The 12,835-nt window shown below is 37.5% G+C and overlaps 1 protein-coding gene across 1 annotated transcript in view; it reads left to right on the forward strand.

The window, feature by feature from the left end:
• The first annotated feature begins 253 nt into the window (after positions 1–253).
• The window catches only part of LOC107043209 (carbonic anhydrase 1), a 24,044-nt gene continuing 11,462 nt past the window's right edge, over positions 254–12,835 (forward strand). Inside the window, exons 1-2 of the mRNA XM_015264576.1 lie at positions 254–373; positions 440–625. Of these exons, the coding sequence (XP_015120062.1) occupies positions 319–373; positions 440–625 (241 nt within the window). The 5' untranslated portion in view covers positions 254–318. The remainder of the gene's footprint in view (positions 374–439; positions 626–12,835) is intronic.

Raw genomic sequence — 12,835 nt, forward strand, 5'->3', positions numbered from 1 at the left:
ATGTATCGTCATCTAATCAGTCATTAAAATCACTTTATTTATCACGAAAACTACCGAGTAGGGGATTTGCCTTTTTCAGTATTGCATACTTCACTGCAATATATGAAACAAGCATCATTATAAATTGTGAGAAAAATGAGTCTCAAGCCAAACGTCAATTTTTTTGAAACTTCATTTATTCACTTGGCCATTCCATAGATAAAAACACAGTTACAAGAGGCATCGATTGTCTTGCAAAGTGAAGAATCAGCCATAACGTTTGCTGAGCCTCTAAGTGTGCAGTTCTTTTGAGTCTGAAGCCGAAAAATTTCAATATCAATGTTGTTGAAAATATTTTCCACTGCTCTCCTTTGCGGAATAGCAAACTCGCAAGGTAATGCCTGGAAGCAAAAAATATTGGGATACGATTAATGATAATACGCTTCATTACAAATTCCAGGTTTTTCGTACCAAGATCCCACAACGTGGGGACTGCAGTACCCAACTTGCAATGGCAACAATCAATCACCTGTGGATATTCCGTGGGGATTTGGCGATTCTGTGATCGTACAGCCTGGAGAGCTTCAGTGGAATAACTATGGAAATATTCCAGATTCGATGAGAATAGTCAACAATGGTCATACAGGTAAGTACTATATCCCATATAGATAGCTATCAAACCAAGAGAGGAAATAAAAATTTCTAACAACAAAAAGAAATTTCTACTTCTATCAAATCTGGTTTGGTCACATATCTAGTTGCTCAATGAACAAACTTCGTTATGATTAAAATAAATGTTGACTTATAGAGTTAATAGAAGTCCTCACAGATTAAATTTTTGCTGTCACATAAAGATTTTTTTCTGATGTTTATTAGAAAAATAAATGTATTCGAAGATATATTCGAAAATATTCGAAAATAAACAGGAAATTTTCTATTAGTGTAGTGTAGGTTTCATGACAGCAGTCTCATTGCAGAATATGACTAAGTTTATTTAAACAAAATGTTCTAATATTGACAATATCCAAGGAAAATATTCTAATAGATCAAAAATATTCACACAATCCACACTCTTCAACACCACTAGTCGACTCCTCGAAATTTAGCTATCTACTGACTCATTCACTCTTCCACTCATCTCTAAATACTGAAAGATCTCTGGTCCTATCTTCATCCCTTTCATTCCACTTTACACTCATCTCTTCTTAATCTATTTTCACTCAGTCCATCAATCTTTTTATTCTTGAACATACTTAATGACGCATCCACCCTCAGACCCGAAACGTCCGTACATTATTATTTTATAACCAAGCCATCGGTCTCTCAACTACGCCGCGTACTTCTCCGATATCTGAACAGTCCCCAATTGTTCCAGAGCTCGACTAAAATTTCCATTTATTATTTTATTACTTCAATCCCGAATATTTCTAGACTTGCACGTTTTCTGACGGGACGTTTCCCACCTCATCTTTTCCACGTTTTTGTCCAACAGACACTCACTCAATAATTGAGAATATGCATTCCACATTAGTAACTACAGACATGGGATTTTTCTGGATGCATAACTATAATAATTGGCAATTTGATTTACGTATCTGATCTACTGTAACGTGGCCATTTTTTGCTGTGACAACAACGGACGTAGACTCGCCCTTGTTTCTTGGTAAATTTAAAAACTGAGTAAACTTGAAGTTGTGGACGCTAGTTGCTCCTGTTTCAATGGGAACAACAATCTGAAAATTATGTAGAAACTTCAAACGAAAGGGCCAAGGGAATGGTTCGCATTATTTAGAGGCTCGGTTGTAGAGAGAGCTGTAGTTTCAAGTGGAAAAAGGGTTCTTGGGTCCTTATCTCAACAACAAAATACGAAAACCAAAATCTTATGCTGAAATACAGGGGTCCATATTTTCTCGAAATTTACAAGGAAATATATTCTCGAGATCACTATAAAAGGAAATGTTTAAAAAAATCAAATGAGTTACCTAATATTCGAATCAATGAAAAAGGAATAAATGGTACATGACTTACCCTAAGAGGGAAACGAAACAATTACATAATGCTAACAAAAATAATAACATAATTGACTGGATGGGTACAGAGTAGACACAGAACCAGAGAGATAAAGCCAGAAAGCCAGCCAAATTGATGTTCCCTAGACTTCAATTCCTATAAAATGACCGGACATGTGATAGTAGGTGGAAAAAAATAATTCCGAAAAATCCTACCCACGGCAATAACTCCAAATTCCGCATAAAAAATTATCCCTAATTCACTAAATAAATTCCCACTAAGCCGACTCACGGAAAATATACTTGAATTTCTAATACAATTACTGGGATTAGGCACTCGTGGGTAATTGTCCTTTAGTTCCTACTTGCCAGAACAGCAAAAAATTCCTATTTTCAACCTTACCAGCTTGGCGGAAATATTTTAATCTATTAAAACAAATCATTAAGGAGAATACTACTGAAATTTCAAAGTCGTGTGATAAAAAAATGGCTGCCCTGAGATTTTTCTCACATGTGTAGTCACTCAAAAAATACATTTTGTTCCACCTACGTCCATTCAATATGGCGGGGAATTTTAAAGAACCGAAAAAATCAATTTTGCCCTTTGAAAGTCTACAAAGTGAGTGAAAATGATCGGATCATCTTGAAATTGACTTACAATATTTAGAACACTACAATAAACAAAGCTTCACACAGAAAGTTTAATCCGATGATTTGTGGATTTTAGATTATCCAGAAGTAAGGAAAAACTGATCGAATCAAAGCAAATTGACTAATTCGATTTTTTTTGTATTTTGTGATTTTTCCTGTTTCCGCCTTATCAAAAATCTAAAAATCATCCATATTAGAAGTCATGGGCTTCGGGAAACAGAAAAATAACTTTGCACCAAAACACAAGGCTTCAGTTGGAGTTGAGTATCCCCCATCAGAAACTCTATTTAAAAAATATATAATTTTTTTGTGGCGTATTGGGATCGATCAATACGTCGATTTAGTTGTAATAATTTTAAATCTTCGAGTGTCTGAATGTTGGGAACGAGAAATATGATTTCTCTCTCCTGTCATCCAGACACGGCTCAGCAATCCCACGGTGTCATTTGGACATCTTGGTGAGCAGTCCCACGGTTAAGCAGACTCCAGTTCAGGTCTACTGAACTGTTTGACTGTTTTAGTTCATGTCAATGACGATATAGGGTAGTATTGATAAAGCTAACCGTGAGACTGCTCAACTCAGCAAACTGGGGCTTTGACGACTTTCGAGGACTCTGAATGAGGCAGAGTACGATCAGGAGCAGAACCGAGCGGATCTCTGAGCTCGGGCCTTAAGCCGTACAATCGAGTGAAAGTCCCAAGTTTGAGTCGCGGACGATTTAGCAACGCGTATACCAACCAATGTCGAACCAATAGCATGTACCATTATCGGTTTTAATATATCGTTCCTTTAAGTATTAAGCACGCCAGTGGTTATTCAGAACTTCACCCTTCATATCCTTGGTCCAATATCCCTCCGAGTGAGCGAATCCCCCGTGAACTCACCGCCGAAGCTAGTTGAGGTCGGAGTGACAACTAAACCAGATACAAAGGATTATATACACAGAAGATTCTTAATTGAGTTTAACTCAAGGGTTAAACTCAATAAATAGACTAAATTTCTTAAGAATTAAACGATTATTTTGCTCACTTCAATAACCTGATTCAAATTTCTTTCTGAAACTTCATTTATTCCAGTGTTCTGAACATTGTGTATAAATTTCAAGTCGATCAGATCATTTTTGCTTACTTTGTAGACTTTCAAAGGGCAAAATAGTTTTTTTCATTTTTTGAAATTCGCCACCATATTGGATAGGCGTATTATTCATGATCTTGCACTATAACGGCGTAGGTTAACCGCCAGACCAATAGGTACGGCGTGTTTCAACGCAAAATTATCCTATAAAATAATTGCTAGCAAACAAATAACTTAATCAGCATAAAATGTGAATTATGTGGTTGTACAACTGAAGAAACTAAGCGTAATCGTACGCAGACTAAATTAAAAAACGGAACACGAGATATCAGATGCTCACACCATAATTAGCATAATTTCCAAATATGATGCGTAATAACTGGAAGCAATAGGCAAATCGTACACTTATCGAATAATTAACGCAATGATCGAGGGGGAATATGGCAGGGAAATCAATTAATCACTCAAAACGAAATAAGTCGCATAAGCGAAAGCATCGGAACTTGGAGCAGCAGTAGGCTCACTATGAGCATCGCCCAGAAGCAGGAGAATAAGTTCGAGGGGTAGCCGTCGGCTGACGACTCCCAACGAACTGACTTTAACGAGAAAAACTCCCGAATTTATCACTTTCTGAGAGATGTGAATTGGAAACAGTGAAAGTCTAACGCGTAAGGTAGAACTAGAATTCTATACTCGTCACATGACGGCACGTAGAGGGTAGTGATGCCGCGATAATCGATAAATTCGAGTCGATACGACAACGAACAGACGATAATCGAGACGATAAATTGTTGTTTATCGTATCGTCGAAATGATACGATATCGATCACGCGATGATGGACGATAATCGATAATATCGACCAGAAATTTGTAATTTTCATTGGGACATGCCTGGGACATGGGGCTTTTTCAGTTTTTCTCATAAGGAAGACTGTAGTGAAATGAGAATTAAGACATTTAGCATGAGGATGGAATCTTGGGTGAGGAATTATTCAGGTCAAACTGAGAGTCAAGTATGAGTCAAGTCGTGTAGGTAGAATTATTGCTGTATTTTTTTTTAACGTTATTTTACATCGCTTCAACCCGATTAGGGTATACTGCGATGATGATCAAGACTTTGAATGGTTAGATCGCACCATTCTACCCGGCCGGGTTTTGAACTCGGAACCTTTCGTATGTGAGGCAACGAACTTACCCACTGCGCCAAGCCACCGGGCTTATTGCTGTATAATGATCAAATTGTACGTTCCAAGAACTTCAAACGAAAGAAATTTATTCGTGCAAATATAGTAGGTATATTTTACATCGACGAATGTTTCCTATCAACGAATACAATATACGAATCTGCTCTCCTCATAAACTCTAATGACTTTTTGTGGAGAAGTCTCTCGCTGAATATTTTTCTTCATCAGTTTCGTTTCTCCTCTCTTTTCTTTTTCATTTCATTTTTGAATGTTGGTGCCAAATTGGATGTAAACCAAGAATTCAAGCATAGTTGGATCTCAATATTCTTATTGCTCAGATGATTTCGATACTTTCTCAGCAACAATCCTGGCTTACTGAACAAACGTTCTGATGGAACACTAATTCAAGAATGGCTAGGAGGTCACGAACCATTTTAGCGAGTCGAGGAAATTCCTGCTGATGTACATTCCACCATTTTAAAATGTCTACATTCCAATTGGCTCGATCCGATCGCAAGTAAGAATCCAGTTCTTCCTTCCAGCCTTCCTGACGTCTGCTAGACCCCAGATGGTCTTATCAAAAGTTTCCATTTTATGTCGAGGGTCTAAGATGAGCACAGCACAGTATATCCAATTGGATTTATAGTAATACTTGAGGATCTTGTCACGACCAGATTAAAAGGCCTCGATGAGTAATTCATCTGTTGGAGTTCTCTCAGTTTTCTGATCTAGTGTGAGGCAAAACCTCTCGATGTTATCGAGGAGGACATTGATGGCAATGACAACTGAACGAAGGGTGGCATACTAATCACCACTTAATGATTCTGATAATTTTTTCAAGCATTGCAAATTTTTTTCGAAGTGTCGACAGTAGGTCCCATTCTTCTGCACTGATGAATAAATGATTCAACTCTTTAATTTGTTTTACGAATTCTAAAATTGCTCTCTTCATTTTCAATCCTGTTTTGATCATGTTGTGTGAAGAATTCCATCTCGTAATGACATCCAATAGTAAATCTGCATACTGTTCTTCGAACAGCTGACAGTAATGTCGTATCTTATTTTTTAAGTTCTCTGANTTATTGCTGTATAATGATCAAATTGTACGTTCCAAGAACTTCAAACGAAAGAAATTTATTCGTGCAAATATAGTAGGTATATTTTACATCGACGAATGTTTCCTATCAACGAATACAATATACGAATCTGCTCTCCTCATAAACTCTAATGACTTTTTGTGGAGAAGTCTCTCGCTGAATATTTTTCTTCATCAGTTTCGTTTCTCCTCTCTTTTCTTTTTCATTTCATTTTTGAATGTTGGTGCCAAATTGGATGTAAACCAAGAATTCAAGCATAGTTGGATCTCAATATTCTTATTGCTCAGATGATTTCGATACTTTCTCAGCAACAATCCTGGCTTACTGAACAAACGTTCTGATGGAACACTAATTCAAGAATGGCTAGGAGGTCACGAACCATTTTAGCGAGTCGAGGAAATTCCTGCTGATGTACATTCCACCATTTTAAAATGTCTACATTCCAATTGGCTCGATCCGATCGCAAGTAAGAATCCAGTTCTTCCTTCCAGCCTTCCTGACGTCTGCTAGACCCCAGATGGTCTTATCAAAAGTTTCCATTTTATGTCGAGGGTCTAAGATGAGCACAGCACAGTATATCCAATTGGATTTATAGTAATACTTGAGGATCTTGTCACGACCAGATTAAAAGGCCTCGATGAGTAATTCATCTGTTGGAGTTCTCTCAGTTTTCTGATCTAGTGTGAGGCAAAACCTCTCGATGTTATCGAGGAGGACATTGATGGCAATGACAACTGAACGAAGGGTGGCATACTAATCACCACTTAATGATTCTGATAATTTTTTCAAGCATTGCAAATTTTTTTCGAAGTGTCGACAGTAGGTCCCATTCTTCTGCACTGATGAATAAATGATTCAACTCTTTAATTTGTTTTACGAATTCTAAAATTGCTCTCTTCATTTTCAATCCTGTTTTGATCATGTTGTGTGAAGAATTCCATCTCGTAATGACATCCAATAGTAAATCTGCATACTGTTCTTCGAACAGCTGACAGTAATGTCGTATCTTATTTTTTAAGTTCTCTGACTTCTTCACTTTTTTACAGATCTGTCATAGCTTAGTAACTGGTAGAATATCTTCGACTGCATCAGGATTTATTTCATCATTTTGGTCCATTCCATCATCAGAATTATCGTCTATACAATTGTAATCTTCTTCTTTTATTACATCGGCTTTCGGAGTTTTAAGGATATCTTGAACAGCCACATTCAAAACGTGTGGGTAACAGGAAAAGTGCTGTTCTTCAGCATCGAAATCAATTCCTTTTGTTTCTAATATTTCTCCTAATTCTTTGACAAATACAGTGTTTACTGAAGCGTTATCGACTGCTATCCTCTGAATTTTATCTTCAATCCCCGCTGTTGTCAAGGCATTGAAGAACAACTTAGCGATGTCCTTTCCTGAGTGGTTCCCGTCACTGGGGATGAAATCAAGGGCCAATGAATGGATTTTCCAATTTCTATCAATGAGGTGCACAGTTATCCCGTAATAACTTTTCCCCCTGATGGAAGTCCAACCATCGATTGAAAACGAAAATTTTGAGTCATTTTCTTGTAAATATCGAAAAACATTCTCCATCATATCTTCATGCATAGAAACTGTAGCTGTTGTCATTGCCGTCCTCCGAGGATACTGATAGTGAGGGCTCACAATGGCAAAAAAATCTTCAGTTTGGTTGTCATCGAAAAAACTTAAATTTAACAGCTTAATTGTCATCCACTCAACCAATAGGAACAGAAATTCTTCTTTCTTCAAAACCTGTGGGACAAGTATATCACAATAGTCAATTTATCACACTTCTAATTTGAAATTTGTCCCTCTTCAGTACATACCACTAATTAAATATTGAACGTAAAAATACAATTGTTCATATAGTTTTGCATATTGAATTTATCGTGATACTCAGCAATTTTGAAAAATGCTTGGAGATGGAATGTTTCGTAAGGAATTTGTTAAACTACTGAATAGAAATTTAATTATATTGTATTTACTGTTGAAATTAGTTTTATGGAAATTAATTCCTATTTACATAAGGGTAGGTTTGAATTATCTGTATAATTTAACAGAACTAGTCAATATCCCTTAATGGAAGGGCAAGACAGAATTCTGAAACGAAATGGCAAGAGACGCTTTGGCTATGTATCTATTCAACAATTTTTTTTTATATTCGATTCAACAATTGAAAACTTTCCTGACGTATAAATATTTGTTTTCAAAATGAATTGAAAATGATGGAAAATAAGAAATTGAATTCATTGCATTTCATCGTTGTATTCTTGACTTACATATACATAACGTGCATAATTCATTGATTTACCTAACCCTTATTAATTTGACCATAAACCTGTTCCAGAGTTTTCTGAGATTTAGGGACAGCCATCAGATGAGGAAATATTGTATCATGCAAAGATTTGTGTTTGCCTTTTAAATGATTGATGAGACCACTCGTGTTTGATTGCATCATCGAGATTACTACATTTTTCCCCCTTTTGCATACATCTTACATATTCCATGCTTGACCTTATCAATATGTGTGATATTAAATAGCTCTGAATACTTCCAAGTGTTGCTTTGGGCACTTGATGTCCAACTCTTTGACCCGTAATTTTTCTCATCAATTTGCTCTGCAGAAACAGCTGACTCACTCTTTTTCCCTTGATTCACATCAGCTGACTCGTCTCTCTCACTTTTTTACTCTGTGAGGAAGAGGTGCTTGATCTGTTAGACCTTTTCATCGTTTTGATAGACTTTGTTTTCAAGTAATTGCACGTCACATGAGGGATAGAATTATCTACTAGTTCAATTCTGAGGTTATGCGGCGAACAAGATAGCATTTAAGGATTTCTTCACAGATGGAGTAAGTTGTACGTTACGATGACAGACGCTGTGGGGACAGACGGAGTTGTAGTCATGCTTCATGCTCCGTCCATGGAGCTATTCACATCGTTTTTCACACCTTTTCAGGTGTTTCGATATTTGAAAATATTACCTATGTAATTAGTGGATTTGTCGTTCCATTGAAAAAAAAATATTAATTGAAAAAATAATTTCAGTCGATAAACAGACGATACGATAAGATATGGAGGATTCATGTTGATAAATTGTCGATACGATAACCATTTTATTTATCGAGTTTCGATACGATACGAGAAGATAATGTCATCTGAAATTTCGATACGACACGATATTTAACCCATTGCTTCGCGTAAGGCACGAAACGTATCGGTGTGAGGCGAGTGGGGACCGAACCAACCAGCGCGGCGCATGCATTAGTGTGAGTTCAGGGGGAAAATTAAGTGCGTGAGTGCGCCCCCCACTAACCATCAGTACAGGGCCGTAACACAAGCTACAATCAAGCGAAAAGCCTCCAGTTTCTTGCTTATTCTCTGGCGTTATATTTTAACGTGATAATTACGGGTGAATGTGATAAGGAAGCTGATGAGTAGACGTGAAGAAGAACCATTGTGTGTGTATGAACTTTAATGATTAATATTACGAGTTGAGTTTGAGGAAATAAAGAAACGACAGAGTAGAAGTAACACAACAGGTGAGGTTAAATGGCCGGCATCAAAATGAACGGTTGGCGAAAAGAAAACTGATGAAAAAGACTCCGATAAAAAACGGTGGAATCAAAATTCATAAAAAAAGCGTTGGAGAAAAAGCCTTCTTGTAATTTTTGTGAATGTTTTGAGTTTTTATCGGAAAAAATTGAGGCAAAAAAAAATTCGACAAAAAAAAATCCATCATACACGCGTGCAATCAAAACAGTGTTTTCATTTTGAGTCTCGTGATCCTAGTGACTCTTTTATTTAAACCATGTGACCCTCCTTTTTCTCCATCCTTGTGGCTCTTCTCCTTTTTATTTTTTTCTCCTCCGATCGTTTCTTCCAAAAACTATTTTTCATGGGTCATTTTTATCGTAACTTTTTTTTCTATCTTTTTATTTATAGACTTTTCAGTTTTTTTTTTAGTAAAAAATCCAATCTCAAAAATCTCCAACGAAAAAATGCAGTTAAAAACTCATGCACTCTTGTGTCCCTCGTAATTCTTTTTTTTCACCCTTGTGACCCTTCCCTTTTATCTTTGTAATCCTTTCTATTGCCTTTTTTTCAAACCTTGTGAATTTTTTTTTTATGGGTAATTTTCACCAAAGGCTTTTTTTATGGGTTTTTCTTTTCATATTTTTTAAAATAAATTCATAGTTTTTTTTCGGACCTTTTCATTCCATGGATGCTTGGGACTTTTTCTTTCTCCTTCTTTTTTCCGGTGTTTTCCCCCGATTTTTTTTTTTGAACCTTCATTTTTATCCTAGATTCAAAACAAACTCCTTCAAAAAGCAGTACACAATCTGAAACCGTCGATAAAAGCAATGTATCCAGCAAACGAAATGTCTCCAAGCAAAATGCAGTTGCAGCTAAACAGCTGGCATCGAAGCAAACCACTCCGAAAGGTACTGGCAGTAAAACATTAATAACCACGGATAACAATAACGGGTCCAGCAGACGAAATACTGCTAAATGTAATTCAGCAACGAGAAAGCAAGTGGATTATTCAGAATACGATGAGACTCATTGGGATAGTGACGATTCAAACTGTCTTCGACATGACTCTTCCTCCAGCAGTGAAGAGAATCATTCCTCTGATGACATCAACAACAACAACGATGGATCTGTTCGATGGTCAGATAAAATTCGAAATCATCCCATTGAACCCTTTACAGAAGTTCGAGGACCCCGTCATCAATTAGAGCCAGGTGCTAACGAGAAAGATTTTCTAGGCCTATTCTTTGATGCAAAGTTTTATGAGCTTCTTGCCAAGCAGACTAACAAACATGCGGAATACATCGCATGAGTCACTCACGAAGTTGATCTACAATGGAGCCCAGTTTCTGCGGAGGAAATTCAGGCCTATCTAGGGATGCAAGTATACATGGGGATTGTTTCACTTGCAAGAATCCAACTATTTTTTTTTTGTGATTTTGTAAAGTGTCCACTGGTTAGGAATGCCATGACATTCAATCGCTTCATGAGTATTGGACAATATATTCACTTATCCGATGAGGAGAAGAAGCGTGAGCGGAATACATCTGAACACGATCCTCTGTACAAAATGAGACCTGTCCTCGATTTGAGCGAGAAATTTTCTCAGCGTTATCAACCTGGCCGTGACCTTGCAGTTGACGAGGCCATGATTGGGTTTAAGGGGAGATTGGAATTTAAACAATACATGTCTACCAAGCCCATCAAGTGGGGAATAAAAGTATGGGCGACCTGTGAAAGTCAGACTGGGTACATGCTGGGTCTTCGATTGTATATGGGGAAAAAAGAGGAAATCGAGACAGATTTATTGCTTGGGGAACAGGTGGTCCTAACAATGACTAAACCATTTATTGGATTATATCATCATGTTTATTTCGATAATTTTTTTATGTCATCGTCTCCTAGAGCGTCTTGCAGCTGATCATCTGTATTCGTGTGGCACCGTGCGTCCGAATAGCAAGAATTGGCCAGAAGAATTCAAAAAGCCTGCCTCTTTGAAGCTGAAGCCAGGAGACTGTGTACAAAAGTAATGCAGGAACATCACTGCCACGATATGGCACGATGAAAACGATGTATGCCTGCTCTTTAACAATTGTGATCCATTGATCAGGGAGACCAAAGTTAGAAGAGCGAAGGGGAATTCAGGTAACACTGAGATAGAGTGTCCTCTTCCAATTTCTATGTATAATCAAGGCATGGGTGGAGTTGATCTCAATGATCAATACCGTTTATACTATCCAGTGGGCAGGAAGAGCGTAAAATGGTGGAAGTACGTACTCTTCTTTATTTTGGATGTGGCAATTATTGACGCTTATCTCCTTTGGTTGCAATCACCACGCCCCTATCAACAAAAGAAAACACCTCAGCTACTTGATTTAAAAATGCAGTTATCGACGCAGATGGTTGGGAACTTTTCGTCCAGAATTCGAGGAATTCCACGAGAAGTGTCAATCAATCATTCATTGGAGCGTTCAGCAGCACGTAGGTGTGTTCTATGTATTTCATAAGGAAGGAAAACAGCTTCCAATTGTCCAGTACGCACGACCTGGATTTGTTCAGGTTGTCAACTTCCTTTGTACAAGATCACCTGCTTCCATCAATACCATGATCGCGACAATCCATCAGCTGATGAGAGAGAGCAATAAAATAGTGCAGACTGAGACTGATGATTCGTGATACTCTCTTCTTCATTTTTTCATCGTTTGTGTTGAATTTTTCATCAAATTTTAGTAGGAGGAATAAATAGATTAATGGAAAATACCATTTATTGTGGATGAAAATCTATTTTCCCCAATCCCAAGTTCATAAATTCTATGAGAAGTTTAATAGTAATTCGTAAAACGCCTATTAAATTAGATTTTATGGGGGAAAATTATGAAATTTTTAATTTTAAAAAGGGACGGGTGGTGGCGCTCGTGAGAGGTGGTTCTTTGGGGGGGTTGCGTCGTCAGTTTTTGGGAAAAATTATGGGTTTTTTTTGGTAAATATTGGAGGAAAAGTGACTGTAGGGGTTCCTCAAGAGGCAATCTTCCAAGGGAATAATAAGTTCGGGATGAAATAGTGAAATCTAGGAAGTTTGAAGACTGTTTTCTGGGAGGGCGGGCGATGAGGTTAGGTGACGCCTAACGAACTGGGCGAGAGGAGTGAGAGGGGCAGAGAAACTGGCGGCAAGCACCATGTGTGAATGTAGAAAGGAGGTTATATCGGGAATTTGGGGAAGATCCACGTGGTAGTTGATGGTGAGGCTGCGGCTATTCTGCGGGAGAAACACATTGATGAGGAGGATAAAAAGGAAAGATT

Source organism: Diachasma alloeum, unplaced genomic scaffold, assembly GCF_001412515.2.
Source record: "Diachasma alloeum isolate Michigan unplaced genomic scaffold, Dall2.0 Dall_scaffold_00556, whole genome shotgun sequence".
Taxonomy (NCBI): domain Eukaryota; kingdom Metazoa; phylum Arthropoda; class Insecta; order Hymenoptera; family Braconidae; genus Diachasma; species Diachasma alloeum.